Raw genomic sequence first — 19,123 nt, forward strand, 5'->3', positions numbered from 1 at the left:
TTTTAGGCACATTTTATTATGGCTTTTTATTTATTTACTTTATGTATTTTTTGTATGACGCTACTTTATACGTCTACCCCTGATGTGTACTTCTTTATATAAAAAATATATGATGTTAATATATGTTCTTGAATAAATACATAAGAAAGTGTCAGATCCCCCTGGGCTCATCATCCTATCCACTCCCCCCTTCCTGTGTCTCGCGGTGAGTCGCGCAAGGCGGCCTCCCATTGGCTGAGGCGGGCTCGCGGAGCAGGTAGCTCTCCTCGGTGCTGAAATCATTCGCAGCTCGTCGTGATAATGTAAACGGCGATGAGCCCGTCAGCCAGTAAACATCAAAATGGACGATGATCTGTTCCAACTGAGACAGCTGCCGTGAGTAATACTTCCATCTGAAAAACATTGGTGCCTTTGTTTGTTTTTTATTCACTCCATTTCCCACCGTGACAGCATGTTTAGCGGACGCGTCGCCCTCTGACAGCCTCCCGTCGTCTGATTAGCTCTCTGGACCACAAATAGCCTCACATTCCTTAAAAGCAGCAGTCATTCATTTACAGTATTTGTGCAGTTGTAATACAAATTCATAACAAATAAATTAAAACAACTTAACATGTTCACATGCAGCTAGCAGTTTGTTTCGCATTTCGCTTAAGAAGACTATTTTGTTTTTGTTTATTAATACTAAGCAGTTTTTCTGTGATTTCTAAGCTGAGTTTTTGCTGTGAACTTAATTAATTAAGTAATTGTGTTTACTGTCATGACTCAGTGCCTTATGCCATTTATTTCTCTGCTGGAGCCTTTTACATTTAGCTAAAGGCTGGCCGTCATGAGGGACATTTCACTAGACGTGCAGTCTTAACGTCAGGTGCAAATAACGATGTCTTTCCACAAAAATAACACAACATAATTAAAATACGAATTGTTTAATGTACTTGTTTGTTAATCAAACAGTTACAATTATGGATTTGGAATACGCACAACAAAAGAAAGAAAATATATATTTCCAGGGAGTTGGATATCACTTGTATTTCATCATAAAGAACTTGAAAATGAAAAGTATAGTGTTTTACAGTACAAGACACACATTTCTGGACATCTCACAAACTCATCTGCATCAGTGACTCCGCATTTCCAGTAGTCTATGTCATGTAATTACAGTGATTAGGACCTCACTGCCACTATCACAGTTCTAGTATAGTGTTTCATCCTTAATGTACCATCATTATCTGCATGCTGAAGAAGATTATAGCTGTAAACAGCATGCACATCTCAGTGCTGAGCAGAAAAGTGCACAGAGCTCTCAGTTGGCCTGCCATGGTTCCCCAATAGGATGGTATTACCACCCATTCACAAAATCACAGCCAGAAAAACCTCATATCACCTAGGCAACAGCCTCATCTGCACTCAGCTTTGCCCTGGCACTCGACTTCTGAAACTCCCCTGATCAGGCATACTGTATTGTAGAGATGTTAAATATCCTACGCTTTTACTTTCTTTTTGTAGTGTTGTCCGCTTCCGTCGTACAGGTGAGAGCATACGCTCAGAGGATGATGGAGAGAACAGAGAACAGGTTATCAGGATCGCCGAGCAGATTGATCTGGAGTCTGTGGCTCTTACAGACGGAGCTCCGGTTCCTCGGGAGTTTGCCAATCCGACTGATGGTACAGTATGACTTCAATATACGATACAAGTTTGCACATACATACACAGCAACATACTGACACTGACGCCCTTTTGCACAAACCCCATGGCCGACATTTAAACTATACATTACAATTGTTTGTTGAAAAGCTGAATGGAAATGGGTAGGAATGACTGTTTGTATAGGTTTAGCCTTCTTGTAGGAACCATACATTTCCTACCATAAGGTAAGAGCTGGAAGTCTGGATGGAGGATGTCGGTCGGATCAGATGTCCTTTTTCTTGCCTGTACAAACTCACACTCACCTTCCCAAAGGAACGTGATTTAAGACAAGAAATTACTTTTCAGATCTGTTTCCAATGTTACATGAACACCATCGTGTGATGTCACAGACCTAACGATGTTTCCAAGATACCACATTATTACATATCATCGTCCAATGCGCTCACACTCAGGTGTACAGCTTCAGGTTCTTACACAGGAAAACGTTTATGCTGATTTCTTGAATACCGCTTTAAATACTTCTCCATTCCTCCAGACACATTCATGGTGGAGGATGCCGTAGAGGCCATCGGCTTTGGGACCTTTCAATGGAAGCTCTCCATCCTCACTGGTCTGGCCTGGGTAAGAGCCGCTCTTTGAACATACACGGTCACTTGCTGTGTGTGTATGTTAATACATCTTATGTGTCATGTGTTGTCTGCTGTTTGCTCAGATGGCCGATGCCATGGAGATGATGATCCTCTGCATCTTAGCCCCTCAGCTCCACTGTGAATGGAAGCTGTCCAGCCTCCAGGTGGCACTTCTTACATCGGTAATGGCTCTAATGTTTGTAAAGTGCTCTTGCTTGCGATGCTATGAGTGTCCTGATAGTTATTGGCTAAGTGCTTAGGGATTGCTTAAGTGCTTGTATTGAACAGTGACAACCTTGTGAAAAAGTAGGAAGTGTGATGTCATTAGATGACATGCACAATTATGATTTGAATGACCATCAAAAGCATATTCACTTTTCTAAGTATTACATTGAGCGAACAGGGAAGTTACAGTAGATTTTTACTAAGGGTATTGCATAAATAATCCTTTAATGGTGCACATTTTGAAATCACCTCATCAATTGAGATGTATTATACAACTTTCATAAGATAATCGAGCAAGAAACACATGAAATGACTTGTTGTTGCTCACACCAGAACATCAAAAGCTACAGTACTGCCCGACAGGATGTGCATTATATCAACTATGTGTAGTGGAATTATAGTCAATGCACGTTTATGAAACCGCAGTCCCATTAACCTTATCCTCTTTCACCCTGATGCAGGCAGTGTTTATTGGGATGATGCTCAGCTCCTCTCTTTGGGGAAACATATCTGACAAATACGGCAGAAAAACGGTAAGTTCTCATTGCATCTTTGACGGAGATTCCTGTGAGACAAACTTCATTTAGTTCATAGGAAGTTTATCATTTGGGTTCTCTGAATCAAAGAGAGTGATCATACACACTGACTGCCGAATCTATTCAGCAGCTTGTTATGTTTTGATTGTATGCACTCACAGGGTCTGACGCTGAGTGTGCTGTGGACCATGTTCTATGGCGTACTGAGTGCATTTGCACCGGTCTATGGCTGGATCCTCGTCCTCCGTGCACTCGTGGGCTTTGGCATCGGAGGAGCCCCACAGTCGTTAGTAACCCTCATACATCTCCCTAAACATATCGCTGAATTATAAATGATGTGAGTTTAGGTTGACTGGGAAATCTCCCTCCTTATAAGGGTGACACTGTATGCTGAGTTTCTGCCAATGAGGTCCAGAGCCACATGCATCTTGCTGATTGAGGTAAGAGGACTATTGAGGACTAAACTTAATTAATCAATCAATCAATGTTTATTTATATAGCCCAATATCACAAATGTTACATTTGTCTCAGTGGTCTTCACAGTGTGTACAGAATATCAGTATGACAATACGACACCCTCTGTCCTTAGACCCTCACATCGTACAAGGAAAAACTTCCAGAGAAAACCCACAGTTTAAAGGGAAAAATGGGAGAAACCTCAGGGAGAGAAACAGAGGAGGGATCCCTCTCCCAGGACGGACAGACGTGCAATAGATGCCGTGTGTAAATCGAAAAGATAATACATTTGCAACATAGGTAGTCCAAATGTTTGGAAATGCATGTGTATAATAGAAAGATGATGGATATCCATCCAGGACTTATGATCCAGGACCACAGCCACGACTCAAGATCCAGGACACAGGACCGCAGGATCATCCATGACTCCGGATCCCAGCGTATATAGACACCAAAAGAAAGACATTTGGGGAAGCTGGGTTAATCGGAACATGAGAGTACACAGGTACAGACAGAGAGAAGGAAGAAGTAAGATGTCCCCGACAAACTAAGCCTATATCAGCAAAACTAGGGGCTGAATCTAATCAGCCCTAACTATAAGCTTTATCAAAAAGGAAGGTCTTAAGCGCACTCTTAAAAACGGATAGGGTGTCTGCCGCCCGAACACAAACTGGAAGCCGATTCCACAAATGTGGAGCTTGATAAGAAAAGGCTCTGGCTCCCAATTAAGCAACTGTCTGTTAAGGAATCCAGTCTATGTAGCTATATGGATCTATCTATCTATGTATCTATCTGTATCTATGTATCTATCTATCCATCATCCGACTAGCCATATGTTAATGGTACATAAAGGACAAAATGTTCAACCATTACTTCACAGCACTGGAGGGGTTTTATATCATTCTGACTGTGCCTTGCAGATATTTTGGGCCCTGGGCACTGTGTTTGAGGTGCTCTTAGCCATCCTGGTGATGCCCACTCTGGGCTGGCGTTGGCTGCTCGGACTTTCGACCCTTCCTCTCTTCCTCTTTTCCATCTTGTGTTGTGTGAGTATGCTGTTATCTTGTCCTGAGACATTCTGCAATGAACAAGCTAGAGCCTTATTAACTGACATGTCTGCTTATCGGTGTTGTGTGATCAGTGGCTACCTGAGAGTGCTCGATACGACATGTTGACGGGGAATCATGAAAAAGCTCTGTCCACATTGAAGCGCATCGCTGCCGAGAACGGAGTACCGATGCCCCTGGGGAAACTCATCGCTGCAAGACAGGTGAAAGCTGGTTTCTGCAGAACATTTATCTGGACAATATTCATGTATGCTTACTATTATATTCTGTTCTTTTAATTAGGAGGAACGTGGAAAGATTCAAGACCTTTTTTCACCACACTTTCGCTGGACCACAATTCTGCTGTGGTTCATTTGGTAAATAGAGTGAATGAAGATGCCACCCACTCATAAGTCATTACTCAAAGATTTTCTTTCCTTTCTTCCTCTGCGAAACCTTAATGTTCTCCAATTGCACAGATATATTAGTGTGACATATAAACCACCTTCATCCTGTGGCTCTGTCTCCTTAGGTTTGCGAATGCCTTTTCTTACTACGGGCTGGTGCTGCTCACTACAGAGCTGTTTCAGGAGGGAGGTGTATGCGGAAGTGAGTCATTGCTTCAACACACGCTCTCACACACACACACACACACACACACACACACACACACACACACACACACACACACACACACACACACACACACACACACACACACACACACACACACACACACACACACACACACACACACACACACACACACACACACACACAAGAACACACACATATATTTTAATTTGCTACCTTGATCATAGAGACTTAGCAATTCAGTGACTTGTGTTGAACATCTTCCCCCAGGAGATAAATGTATACGTTTGTATTAACATAAATTAAACAATACTTCATGTCTGGCATAAACAAGTAGATAATTATATAAATATTTCTAAAATAATTTGTGAAAATGTAATAAACAATGTAATGAGAAAGAATGTAATATTTACAACAATATGATACAAAAATAATTTAAACTCTTTAATTATATATGAATTGTAAATTATTATTATTATTATTATCATTATTAATTCATTCTTTATTATTCATTTGACTTTAGTGCGTTTCATTAACTATGTTTCTCTAATATTATGTTTTTTTATTGTTGGCTCAGGTGTAACGGATAACATTAAAGATGGCTGACACGAAATGGAACAGAACCATTGTTGATTTTAGTAGTTACAATGGTGCTTTACTAATATTCCAAAATGTCTGCCATAGTGAAAGTCTACACATACAGTATGTTCTTTTTGAAAAGTCACAGATTGAGACAGTGCTGGGGGTGTACTATATTATTTTCTGTTGTTTACCTCCACCTAGTGACCAAACGTAACAAGAGGGAGCTCGGATGCAACTTGGAGTGTAAATATCTGAACTCTGACGACTACAAAGACCTGCTGTGGACGACCTTATCTGAATTCCCAGGTAAACATCAGTTTATTATTCGTGTCTTCACAAAGTTCATTATCATTTCTATATTGTCAAAATATTTGTTGTTAATCATGGTGGCATGTTTTGGATTTAAATCTATTAAATAATCATAAATATCATCTACACAAATAACTATACAGTGTATTGTATGTATACTGGATGATTATCTAGTAAATGATGTAGTTGCTGCACCTATAGTTACATGACATCTTGCTATTATAAAGATCATCATTTTAATGTAGTTATTACACCTGTAACTAAATGACTTCAGGGGATTTCAGGGACTTAGTAAATGATCATATCAAAATAATGTTAATAGAGCTTATTTTAAAGAGGACACTTTTGCAAGGTGTTAATAATGTAGGTTTGCCAGAGGCCCTGGAAGCTCCCTGACAAAACTACTGACTTATCTAGATCAAAAGGAGCACTCAATAACATTTTAAGTTTCTCCTCTGTTACTCCTGCAATGACATTTCAACATGTCATAGTAATGGGTAACAGCATAATCGCTGTAATTACTGCACAGCATATTATATTTTTCACACCTGACATCTTGCAATGTCCCACAGGACTTCTAGTGACACTGTGGGCTATCGATCGATTAGGAAGGAGGAAGACCATGGCGTTGTGTTTCTTCGTCTTCTCTATGTGCATCATTCCACTCTATGGCTGTGTTGGAAGGTAAGCGAGATACTGAGGAGAATGTTAAACGAAAACATTGTGGATCCACCATGTATTCAGCATTACTGGTTCCTGTGTTGCAGAACATCCATGACAGTTTTGATATTCATCGCCAGAGCTTTCATCGCAGGAGGATTTCAAGCTGCGTATGTGTACACTCCAGAGGTAAGATATCTCACCAGAGTGCAGTTTCTTTAGCTTGCATTGTGCAAAATGAAAACATTTACTAATGGAGCTCAGATCAAATCAATAACGGGGTCGATGGAGCATCAGGGCAGCCTAATTAGTCTTTTCTGAAACTCTGCAGGTGTACCCAACAGCGACCAGGGCTTTAGGTCTGGGAATGAGCAGTGGGATGGCCAGAGTCGGTGCCCTCATTACACCTTTTGTTGCACAGGTACCAGTATTTTCTGAACTTATTTAAACACATCACAACACATGAAAGTTGCTCATGTCCCTGGGCTTCATCCTTCAGGTAATGTTGGAGTCTTCAGTGCACCTGGCTCTGTCCGTGTACTGCTGCTGCTGCCTGCTCGCCGCCATCGCCTCCTGTGCACTGCCAATAGAGACCACAGGCCGCGGCTTACAGGAGTCCACTCACCGCGAGTGGGGCCAGGAGATGGTGGGCCAGGAGATGGTGGACCAGGAGATGGTGGGCCGGGATATGGTCGGCCGGGCCCCCTCCCAAAGCTCAGGGGAACACCCTCCTTCAAGCTCAGGCTCCCAAGGATGAGGACTTGTTTGCTGGAGCACAACTGGGAGAGGCAAGCACAGTCAGGAAAAGAGGCGAGGAGAGGCCAAAAAGCTCAAGCAGCTTTCGGTGTCCATCTCCAGTCCCATGTTATGACTCTTCAGTTTAGGCACTACGGTGGCTTCAAAGGGCCAGGCAGCACAAGGAAATATGTTTTATTATATAGTCTTCACTTACCATTGCTGTCTCAATGTTGCCACTGAATAACCGCACAAGGGGCTACTGGATGGAACAAATGACCTACACCAGGGCAAGATTGAGAAAAATAAAAGGTGGACAACATGTGAACAATTCAAGAGAGAATTCAAATACTTTACATAAAGTATTGGTTTTCTAATTCAGGTGAATAAAGGAAAAAAAAGTGATAGCTTCCATCAACCATCTTCTTTTGAAAGAGCCTTGAAGAATATCTATTTGAGTTTGAGAGACCTTCTCTTAACCTTATTTTAGCATACCAGGCACAGGTGCATAGATAAAAGAGACCAACATATTGTGAACAAAATTGTCTGTTAAAAAACACAAGCTTTATAAAATGTACATTACTGAAGTGTGGTACACTCCTACATCATTAAGTCAACAGACAATACGATAAGGTCTGGGGAACCTTAATTCAAAAATAAATTGTGTAAAGGCAGTGAAAGGACACACAGTAAGTCACTGTGTTAAACCTTGTGCTAAATATGTTCTTTATTTTGCGTCAGTATTATTTCACATTTTAACATGGATGATGTTTGTTGTTAGCTGAAGAAACAAGTGTCATTATGAGGCCATATTAGAATCAACAACCTAATAAATCTGCCAAAGCCTTCACCATAGCATATTTACATCATACAGTGAACGATATTTCATAAATATAACACAACTGGAACAAGTCCACAGATCCTGGCCTGCATCTGAAGACAATTGTAAGTTAATGTTGAAGTAAATCTAAAAAGTATTTTCATCGCTCAATCAAAAAAATGCCATGAACATGAATATATGGTGTCCTGATCTATACATGCAGCGTCTCTTGCTCTACTCGAGGCTTTGCACACATAGACCTACACATGTATGTATGTATGTATGTATGTATGTATGTATGTATGTATGCATGCATGTATGTATGTGTGTATGTATGTATGTATGTATGTATGTATTAACAGGATGTTACATTCTGTCTTTCTGTAAATAATGTATCAATACCTGTTTTAGTTGTTGTCTTTGCTTTTGTTTGTAACAAAGGTGATGTGGAGACTGACTTGTCAGAGTGACACACTGTGCAAAGATTTGTGTAAAAAAAGGTTGCAGGAACTAGTACAGGCCCGGCCAGCTGACTCTTTACCTGTTGGAGATATAGTGCTGTATTAAATGTCTGTGTGCACAGATTCTTGTCGATGCACTGGATGTAAATGTGTATGATACTATAGTAAATAATCTTTCAAAAAGAGCAGTGTATTCATGTTGTTATTTATTAATAAAAAGTGATTTTATCAGTTAGACATTTTTCTACATTACATTTAATGAGAACATAGAATTTATTTTTACACAATATACTTCTTTAAATGAACATATCCTATGGATTTATCTATGATTAGATGTGAATCATTTAATTGGTGTCTACTCTTTAGAGTTACATACAAGTTACACAAATGAGTTGTATTTATGTCATGTAAGTACCCCAAAGGTATGGAAATTGAAAATCTGTTTGCTAAAATGCTGGTTATAGAAAATAACAGTTTTTGGATTATGAGGCACAAGGAACTGACATTAAAATTGGAAGTGCACCTCAATCAATCAATGAATCAATGAATCAAGCACGGTGCACCTGCACAGACATTTACAAGCGAGCTTTTGGACCTTTCCCTTTTTGTTCCACAATCTGACCGAAGAGCCGCGCTGCCTCTTGGGCGCAGCCCCGGTGAATGGTGAGTCCAAAACCACCATGTCCGTAGTTGTGTATCACCTGAAAGAGAGGCACGATATTTTAGAAGTTGGATGAACAAAAATTAATATTAAAAGTAATGTAAAACTTTTCAAAATACAACTGAGCTGTTTACCTCTATTGCAGCTGCACCGGACTGTATGGTCTCCCTCTCCAATCGGACTTTGCTGCGAACAGGCCTGAGGCCGGCCCAGTCCTGCACTATCCTGGCATGCTGAGGTAAGTAACAACAACAACACATAATCTCAAAAAACGAATTGTCCATTGTCACTATCAAGTGTTCTAAATATATCAAATGTTAAATACTTTACCACTACTGAAGACTTACTGTTAATCATTTATTACAGTTGACACAGAAAGCCTTTTTATGGGCTTTAGACAAACAACATTTTGACATCACCTTACCTTGAGACTTGGCTCGAGCTGACAAGCGCTTTCCCAGATGTACTTATGGTCCGTAGAATTGTTCTTTTCACTCCAGTTCCCTAACTGGAGAATCCCACCGACTGTCACGAGTCGACTCCTGCGGACACAGAGATGCAACTGTCTTTAATATACAAAAACACTGTAATCTTTTATGATCTGATTAAAACAGCAAGTACACAACACAGGATAAGCCCTGCAAACGTTTGCCTGCTGCATGCATTTTCTGTATGAAACTGTAGTTCCACATTACTATCACTCAAACACTAATGCACTGGAAAAAAAAGGCTGTTGGATTAACATGATTTTAATATGGAAACCGGTTGCACACATTAAAAACATGTGTACTCAAAACTATTCCATTATGTTAAAGACACACAACTATGTTATGTCAAAGAAACATGAAATTGTTATGTTAATGTGAACATTTCCTTTAATATTAGTTATATTCATTTACCCTATGTTTAACCAACATGACTTTTTGTGTTCATTTTAGGCTTTTAATATACTATATTTAGTATATTTCTGTACAGAGCCACATGAATGTTTTGTTTAAACTACATGCTATAGTTTTCTGTTTAATCTACCTAGTGCTCAAGGGGTACATAAGATTATTTATTTCATGTTCTAATAGATCTGTCCGGCATGTCCCCATATTCATGGTATGTGCACCGCTGCTAAAATGTAACACAATCATTAATATCCTCCACTTTCCAGTATCAAGTGTCGCTTTCCGGGACACACCCACACACAATATTGTGTCTCTGTTTTGATCTGTGTGTATTTACGGTATTTACATGAACACAGAGCAGATCACAGCAGAGACATAAACACATTTTTTAGGGGAAACACTGCGGTCCCACAGACAATATTGTATCTTTAACAATCAACACCTTAAATGGGTAAAGCTGGTCGCTTAACGTAAGGTAGGCCTACAACCTGCATCAGCGCACTTAAAAGTCGGCACAAGAGTAGACATGCAGAGCCGGACCGACGCAGTAAAGGGTCGTATTGTCATACTGATATTCTGTACACACTGTGAAGACCACTGAGACAAATGTAACATTTGTGATATTGGGCTATATAAATAAACATTGATTGATTGATTGATAAAGTTCTACACCGCCTGACAGCAGACATGAAACAATCATTTAAAACAAGACGTATAGATGTAAACATGCCGCAAACTCATCCATCATCTATGACTCCCCCCTCCCCACTGAGCTCGGTTTAATGTGCATAACTTTGGGCAAGGTTCATAGTTTTAATTATTGTAAATCAAGCAACTGGCGGACTTACGCTCTACAAATACTCACAGTATAAAAAAACACGCTAAACACAAGTCAATCAATATAAACTCACCTTATGATTTTCATGGCTTTAGCTAACACCAGTGAATGACAATGTTTACAAATTGACAGCTGTATTTACGTTGCTCGTTGTAACGGCAAATGTGAACTCTGCTTTTTGCAAACAATGCGTCTTGTGATAACCTGTAACTATGACGAACATTTGATGACATTAAATAACTTTAATGAACTTTTACCTGGTAGAGATGTTCTCGGGACAGAACCAGCTTACTCCTCCGATGCGGGAAGAAAAAAAATTGTAGAACCCCCCCCCCCCCCCTCCTTTGTTTAAAAAAGAAAAAGCTTCACATTTTTAAAAATAAATATATTTTGTAATTTGTTTCTGCTTTACATCTTGTCAATTAAAGTGCCATATTGTTCAGGTTCAATTACGAAACTATTAAAGTACGGGTTTGAGTCCGACCATATTAATTTGTGAATAAAATATTTGTAAATAATAATTAGAAGCTGAGTAATCGGCTGCAGAGCAAGCTTGACGTATGTGCTCAGTGGGCGGAGTTAGAGACAAACATAACTTTTTTCTTATCTCTTAACATGATTGAGACTTATAGAACGTACACCCCTCAAGATTAACATAGTTCTACATGATTGATTCATGTTTCGACGAGAAACATGAATAAATTATGTTTCATATATTAAATGCATATTTGCAAATTGAACAACCCCTTTCCCCTTTTTTTCAGTGTGGAGAGGCTTGTTCCTATACAGTTCAGTGCTAATGAGTGTTTTGTGTCACCCTGGAATGATGTATGGTGAATTGTAGATTCCTTTTTTTAAATTGTGGGTGAGAATCCAATGCTTCAGCCACGGCGCTTCGACCTGAAAAACAAAGATATTATATCAAGGTTCAACCACAACTTCAATGTTGCTTTTATAGCTGGTTATAGAGACAGACATTTGAACCCGTCGGGCCTCACCTTCACGATCTGCCCCCGCCCGGGTTTGAGCTCAGGGTCCGGCTGGAGATCTCCTGATCTCATCCCACTGCAGTTTATTATCACGTCTGCCCCAGACTCTGCCAGCTTAATGAAAAGAACAGAGCATAAAGCATGAAAAAGAGAAGTGTTAACATACTCACAGTATTTCTGTAAGAAGTGAAACAATATTCGGGCTGTTACAATATTACAGACTCAGTATAACAAAGTACTATACATGAAACAGAAAATCAAACAGAAAATGTATGTATCATTAATATTGAAAGCTTCCACTAACCTCCTTAAAGGACTCTATTTTTCTTTGGTAAAATGTCACTCCCCTTTTTTGCAACCTAAGAATAACAGAAACTAGATGTTAATTAAGAACAGCTGAAAGAAAATACTTTTGGACTCCTGATCAACTGAAAATAATCAAGATTAGAACCAGCTATCCTGGATAATGATATTACTCATTTACAATTCATTACACAGTATAAAAGTAAATGTGTGTTGAGCACAATTCAGTGTCAGGTCTTAAATATTTTTTTAATGACCATGTCATTGAAACTCAGCAGCTGTGTACACTTTCCTTATTTCCCAGCCAGCACACTGCATAATAGAATCTGCCTTTAGTTAGTGATCACTGACAGATCACTACTTTTTATTTTGCATTGTGTAATTATTTGTTGTTTAGTATATACAATTAACCACTACAAATGATTAACACAGAATTTAGAAAACAATAATCCAAGAAAAGGACAGAACAGCTAAACTGAGACCATGTGTTGAACATTTAAGAGTAGATAAGATTAGATTCAGCCATGGGGGGATGTTACAAACTAAACATAATATAACATATGTAACAAGCTATAAGACGCTTCTCTTCTTCTTTTTGATTACGTAAGAAATGTAGTTGTAAGCAAGTGCTTTACTGACTTCAACTCAAGACTTTAAGTAAAGTTCTGTTCAAATACAATACTGATACAACAAGGAAAATAACTTATTTCTAGAGATTAAAAACAAATCACTCACCAATCCATCAGCCAAGGTAAGTATGTTTTACCTTCCAGCATGACAGCAGTGTTGAACCACCCATGACTGCACATGTTAGAAGAGACATAGTAAAAAATATGCTTTTCTTTCATAGGGAACCATGCAATATATTGTTATATAAGATCGAAGCAAATAGATCATCAATGATGCGCCTGGGAATATGAACTATTTAAGTTGCATGTAATAGCAAGGAACAAACTAACTATCTCTTTGCGTCTCTGCTTTATGTTCTTTCAGTGTTTTGCTTGTTATGTCTGTTTCAGCAACAAAACCTACTTGTATCCGGGGAACATCTGCAGTTCTCGCTCTGTGAGCTGTCTGAAGCCTAGGACGATATCTTTAAATGAGGGATCCTGCAATCAGAAAGCAGTACAGATCACATCACTTGTGTTCTGGCTGTGTTACATTTTGTCACAATACAAACTCCCAATCTAGCCCTGTCTCTGAGTTTAAGTTTGACCCATGGTGAGGCCTCTCTGTTATTTGTGGAAAACAAAAGCAGAGCAGCTGAACAAAGCTCTACTGTTAGTGAGGCTGAATACTAATTACTGTGTTTATGGTAGCTATAGCACTGGCATGTGATTCATTTATGAACTAGTTATATGAGGTTACATTTGAACTATATATCCAACTGCCTTTGCTCTTGGTTGTAAAATCTTATCTTTGAGGACAGATTGACAGGCTTTTTAAAAGAACAAAGCACTACTCACTGGGGCTGGTTCAGTGCAGAGGTTGTAGCCAGATTGAAGGAATACACCCATTTGAATGGAGTCTGGCGATCTGAGACAGCTCAGCAAGTAGTCAAATGTTTCCTTATTCCATTTTCTAAATGTGAGGAAAAAGTGTATGTATACAATATTGGCCATTTTCTGCAGATACAATGGAGAATCAAACGAGAGTTAATACACTTACGTTTCCTGGACATTGCCTTTATCGTACAGGTAGGGCTGCCACAAGCCAGCAGCTCCATCGCTCGTGGTCAGAGGAGTGAAATAGTCTGCATACACCTCGATGCTCAGTGGACTGACGATGGAGTGAAACTGCTCATAGATGCTCTGTGCCGCTGACAGGCCGATGACTCCAGCTCCAATCACTGCCACCCGCATGTCTGGATGAACATCAGACACAAAATGTTACCTCTGAAGCTTACTCACACACTAAGGCCTCCTTTATGTAAACAAGACAACATCTTCATCAACATCTACCACCTGTCCTCTGGACCCTATCCCTTCAAACCTCCTTCAGACTATCGCTCTTGATATTCTACCGTTTCTCACCCATTTCATCAACACTTCTCTAACTTCTGGTCACTTTCCAGTCTCAAGGAGGCAAGAGTAAACCCTCTCCTAAAGAAACCCACTCTCAACCCGTCTGATGTTATAAACTATAGGCCTGTCTCTCTCCTCCCGTTCATGTCTAAAACACTTGAACGCGCTGTCTTTAAACAACTCTCCTGTTATCTCCATCAGAACAACCTTCTGGATCCGCACCAGTCTGGTTTCAAGACAGGTCACTCCACAGAAACTGCCCTCATTGCTGTCACTGAAGAACTGCACACTGCTAAAGCAGCCTCCCTCTCCTCTGTCATCATCCTTTTGGACCTGTCTGCTGCATTTGACACGGTGAATCATCAGATCCTCCTTCGCACTCTCCAAGAACTTGGAGTTTCAGGCTCTGCACTTTCCCTCATCACCTTATACCTCAAAGACCGCACCTACAGGGTTACTTGGAGAGGGTCGGAGTCCGACCCTTGTCAATTAACTACAGGGGTCCCGCAGGGCTCTGTTCTCGGTCCCCTCCTCTTCTCTCTGTACACAAACTCGCTCAGATCGGTCATTAGCCCGCATGGTTTTTCATACCACTGCTACGCTGACGACACCCAATTAATTCTGTCCTTTCCCCGCTCAGAGACCCAGGTCGTCGCACGCATCTCTGCTTGTCTAGCTGACATCTCTCAGTGGATGTCTGCTCATCACCTCAAGCTCAACCTTGACAAGACTGAACTGCTTTTCCTTCCGGGAAAAGATTGTCCCACTCTTGACCTAACAATCAACATCGGCACCTCTGTTGTTTCCCCGACTCAGACTGCAAGGAATCTGGGTGTGATCCTAGATAACAACCTGTCCTTCACTGCAAACATCGCTGCTACAACCCGCTGCTGCAGATACACGCTTTACAACATCAGGAGGATACGTCCCCAGCTGACCCAGAAAGTGACGCAGGTTCTGGTCCAGGCTCTCGTCATCTCACGCCTAGACTACTGCAACTCTATGTTCCACAATCATTCAAAGTAGCAGTGATAAAACCGCTTCTTAAAAAGCACAACCTCGATCCAGAGGTTTTAGCCAACTATAGACCTATTTCTAATCTTCCGTTCCTCTCAAAAATTCTTGAGAAAGCGGTCGCAAAACAGTTGTGTGATTACTTAAAAAACAATGATTTATTTGAAGATTTTCAGTCTGGCTTTAGAACACATCATAGCACAGAGACAGCTCTGGTTAAAGTCACAAATGATATTCTAATAGCCTCAGACAAGGGACTTGTCTCTATTCTTGTTTTGCTCGATCTTAGTGCTGCATTTGATACTATCGACCATGATATCCTATTGCAAAGACTAGAGCACTTAGTTGGCATACAGGGAACTGCTTTAGGCTGGTTTAGGTCCTATCTATCTGAACGCTCTCAGTTTGTACGTGTTAACGATGAATCTTCCACGCAAACCAAAGTTAGCCATGGAGTGCCACAGGGCTCAGTGCTCGGACCTATTTTGTTCACATTATATATGCTTCCGTTAGGCAATATTATAAGGAATCATTCTGTAAACTTTCATTGTTATGCGGATGATACTCAACTATATTTATCAATCAAGCCTGATGAAATTAATCATCTAAATAAAATTCAAGACTGCCTTAAGGACTTAAAAACGTGGATGACCTTAAACTTTTTGATGTTAAACACGACCAAAACTGAAGTTATTGTACTTGGCCCGAAGAATCTACGAAACAAATTATCTAAAGACATACTAACTATGGATGGCATTAATTTGGCCTCCAGTGAGACTGTAAGGAATCTTGGTGTTATATTTGATCAGGATTTATCCTTTAACGCCCACATAAAATCAATTTCAAGGACCGCCTACTTCCATCTACGTAACATTGCAAAAATCAGGCATATCTTGCCTCAAAACGATGCAGAGAAACTAGTCCATGCATTTGTTACTTCTAGGCTGGATTATTGTAACTCTTTATTATCAGGGAGTACCAAGAAGTCAATCAAGTCGCTTCAGCTGATTCAAAATGCTGCGGCTCGTGTACTAACCAGAGTTAGGAAAAGGGACCACATTACTCCTGTTCTGGCTGCCTTACACTGGCTCCCTATAGAACACAGGATAGAATTTAAAATTCTTCTTCTCGCCTACAAAGCCCTTAATGGGCAGGCGCCATCTTACCTTAAAGAACTCATTATACCCTACTGTCCTACTAGGGCATTGCGTTCCAAGAATGCAGGGTTGTTGGTTGTTCCTAGAATCTTTAAAAGTACAATGGGAGCCAGAGCCTTTTCTTATCAAGCTCCACATTTGTGGAATCAGCTTCCAGTTTGTGTTCGGGCGGCAGACACCCTATCCGTTTTTAAGAGTGCGCTTAAGACCTTCCTTTTTGATAAAGCTTATAGTTAGGGCTGATTAGATTCAGCCCCTAGTTTTGCTGATATAGGCTTAGTTTGTCGGGGGACATCTTACTTCTTCCTTCTCTCTGTCTATACCCGTGTACACTCATGTTCCGATTAACCCAGCTTCCCCAAATGTCTTTCTTTTTGGTGTCTATATACGCTGGGATCCGGAGTCATGGATGATCCTGCGGTCCTGTGTCCTGGATCGCGAGCGCTGGATCTTGAGTCGTGGCTGTGGTCCTGGATCATAGGTCCTGGATGGATATCCTCGTGGATTCATCTTCCTATTATACACACATGCATTTCCAAACATTTGGACTACCTATGTTGCAAATGTATTATCTTTTCAATTTACACACGGCATCTATTGCACGTCTGTCCGTCCTGGGAGAGGGATCCCTCCTCTGTTGCTCTCCCTGAGGTTTCTCCCATTTTTCCCTTTAAACTGGGTTTTCTTTGGAAGTTTTTCCTTGTACGATGTGAGGGTCTAAGGACAGAGGGTGTCGTATTGTCATACTGATATTCTGTACACACTGTGAAGACCACTGAGACAAATGTAACATTTGTGATATTGGGCTATATAAATAAACATTGATTGAACTCCCTCCTGGCTGGTCTACCTGCATGTGCCATCCGACCTCTGCAGCTCATCCAGAATGCAGCGGCTCGTCTGGTCTTCAACCTTCCTAAATTCTCCCACACCACGCCGCTCCTCCGCTCCCTTCATTGGCTTCCGGTAACTGCTAGAATCCACTTCAAGACAATGGTACTTGCGTACCATGCTGCGAATGGATCTGGCCCTTCCTACATCCAGGACATGGTTAAACCGTACACCCCAGCACGTGCACTCCGCTCTGCATCAACCAAACGGCTCGCTGCACCCTCGCTGCGAAAGGGACCCAAGTTCCCATCAGCAAAAACACGTGGGTTTGCTATCCTGGCTCCAAAATGGTGGAATGAGCTCCCCATTGACATCAGGACAGCAGATAGCTTACACACCTTCCGGCGCAGACTGAAAACTCATCTCTTTCGACTCCACTTCGAGCGATAGAACTATTAACAAAGCACTTATATACTAATAAAGGACTGGCTTATCTAAAGCCAGTTGAGTAGCACTTGAAATGTTTTTGCTCTATGAAACCTGATGTACTTATATGATTCTGTTTTCTTCAAGTTTGTATTTTGTTGGTCGAACGCACTTATTGTACGTCGCTTTGGATAAAAGCGTCAGCTAAATGCAATGTAATCTTCTTGGAAGACAATCATATATCTTTAACACACTAGACTGGTTTTCAATGGATATACAATTGTTGTATTTCTATATCATTAAACAATGCATTATTTAAAATATGTATAGATATCTGGTAGGAGGCTAGTAGGATTATAGATCTATTGAGTTTACCAAATTAGAAGTTAGACTTGATCAAATCAACATAATACACATTACCCACTTTGCAAACCCATTAGACAACTATCAGACTACAACAGGGTTGGTTGAATCCTGCGCTAACTCTGAGTTAAACTTTAACAGATAATAATAGGAGAGTAGTATATTATGTAACAACATAGCAGGCAGCATGTCGGATAAATACATCTTAGTTTAGCGACGCAGCATCGCTGAGGTGGAAAACGGAAGACTGGCTGCATAACAGAACAGACATTATACACGATTCAACAACAACTGCATTTATATGATTTCCGAAAAGTGTTGATTTACCTTCAGATTTGTTTTCTCACTGCAGGAGTTGTTGAAGTATTTCCCAACTCTCACAACCTCAACTCTCACCCTCTAGTCAAGCCTGCAGCTGTCACATATGGCAAAGGGGCGGAGACATGTGTCTGTGGTTCGAAGTTGTAGGAGCAAACACAGTTGTGGTGGCTTAAAGCCCAGCTCTGCTCCGCGCTGTCCGTTAGATGAGCCTGGTCAGATTAATAAGAAAAGGAGTTCAAAACACCGGCATAAAAGTTATAACAATAATCTGATTTTAATGGTAAAAATACACAATACGAAAATACAGAGTGCCCTGTAACAGAGCACTCCGGGCTCCCCGCTCCACTGCCGTGCGATACAGGTATCGGGACCGGCCAGTCAGCAACAGGGGGCGCCGTGCATGAATAAACAACAGTATATATGGAAATTTTTGGGGCAAAGAGTCACTGCTTATCTTCCACCGGACTTCACTCCTTTAATTTCCCAGGGAAGGTTTCACACAAACTATTCTTTCTCAAACAATCAAACATTGTACACAGATATATTAGTATTTGAGATTATATTGGCCCCAAAAAGAACCTTGTGGACATGTGGACATGTGTGTGT

At 40.6% G+C, this 19,123-nt stretch overlaps 2 protein-coding genes across 2 annotated transcripts; one reads left to right on the plus strand and one right to left on the minus strand.

Moving 5' to 3' along the window:
- Positions 1–248: 248 nt before the first annotated feature.
- Positions 249–8,797, plus strand: svopa (SV2 related protein a). Its single transcript, XM_034091579.2, has 16 exons — positions 249–375; positions 1,504–1,661; positions 2,180–2,265; positions 2,357–2,455; positions 2,960–3,031; positions 3,196–3,320; positions 3,411–3,474; positions 4,411–4,536; positions 4,632–4,760; positions 4,840–4,913; positions 5,069–5,145; positions 5,914–6,018; positions 6,594–6,705; positions 6,789–6,870; positions 7,013–7,102; positions 7,181–8,797. The coding sequence occupies exons 1-16, from the start codon at positions 341–343 to the stop codon at positions 7,436–7,438; spliced, it is 1,692 nt and encodes a 563-aa protein (XP_033947470.1). The 5' UTR covers positions 249–340; the 3' UTR covers positions 7,439–8,797.
- Positions 8,798–8,886: 89 nt separating this feature from the next.
- On the minus strand, positions 8,887–18,865 carry LOC117452809 (D-amino-acid oxidase-like). Its single transcript, XM_034091580.2, has 11 exons — positions 18,524–18,865; positions 14,050–14,245; positions 13,848–13,962; positions 13,414–13,490; positions 13,117–13,182; positions 12,383–12,437; positions 12,088–12,192; positions 11,907–11,989; positions 9,783–9,900; positions 9,493–9,591; positions 8,887–9,398 (listed from the first exon to the last, which is right to left on the minus strand). The coding sequence occupies exons 2-11, from the start codon at positions 14,241–14,243 to the stop codon at positions 9,273–9,275; spliced, it is 1,038 nt and encodes a 345-aa protein (XP_033947471.1). The 5' UTR covers positions 14,244–14,245; positions 18,524–18,865; the 3' UTR covers positions 8,887–9,272.
- Between the last annotated feature and the right edge of the window lie 258 nt (positions 18,866–19,123).

Source organism: Pseudochaenichthys georgianus, chromosome 9 (assembly GCF_902827115.2).
Source record: "Pseudochaenichthys georgianus chromosome 9, fPseGeo1.2, whole genome shotgun sequence".
NCBI lineage: Eukaryota > Metazoa > Chordata > Actinopteri > Perciformes > Channichthyidae > Pseudochaenichthys > Pseudochaenichthys georgianus.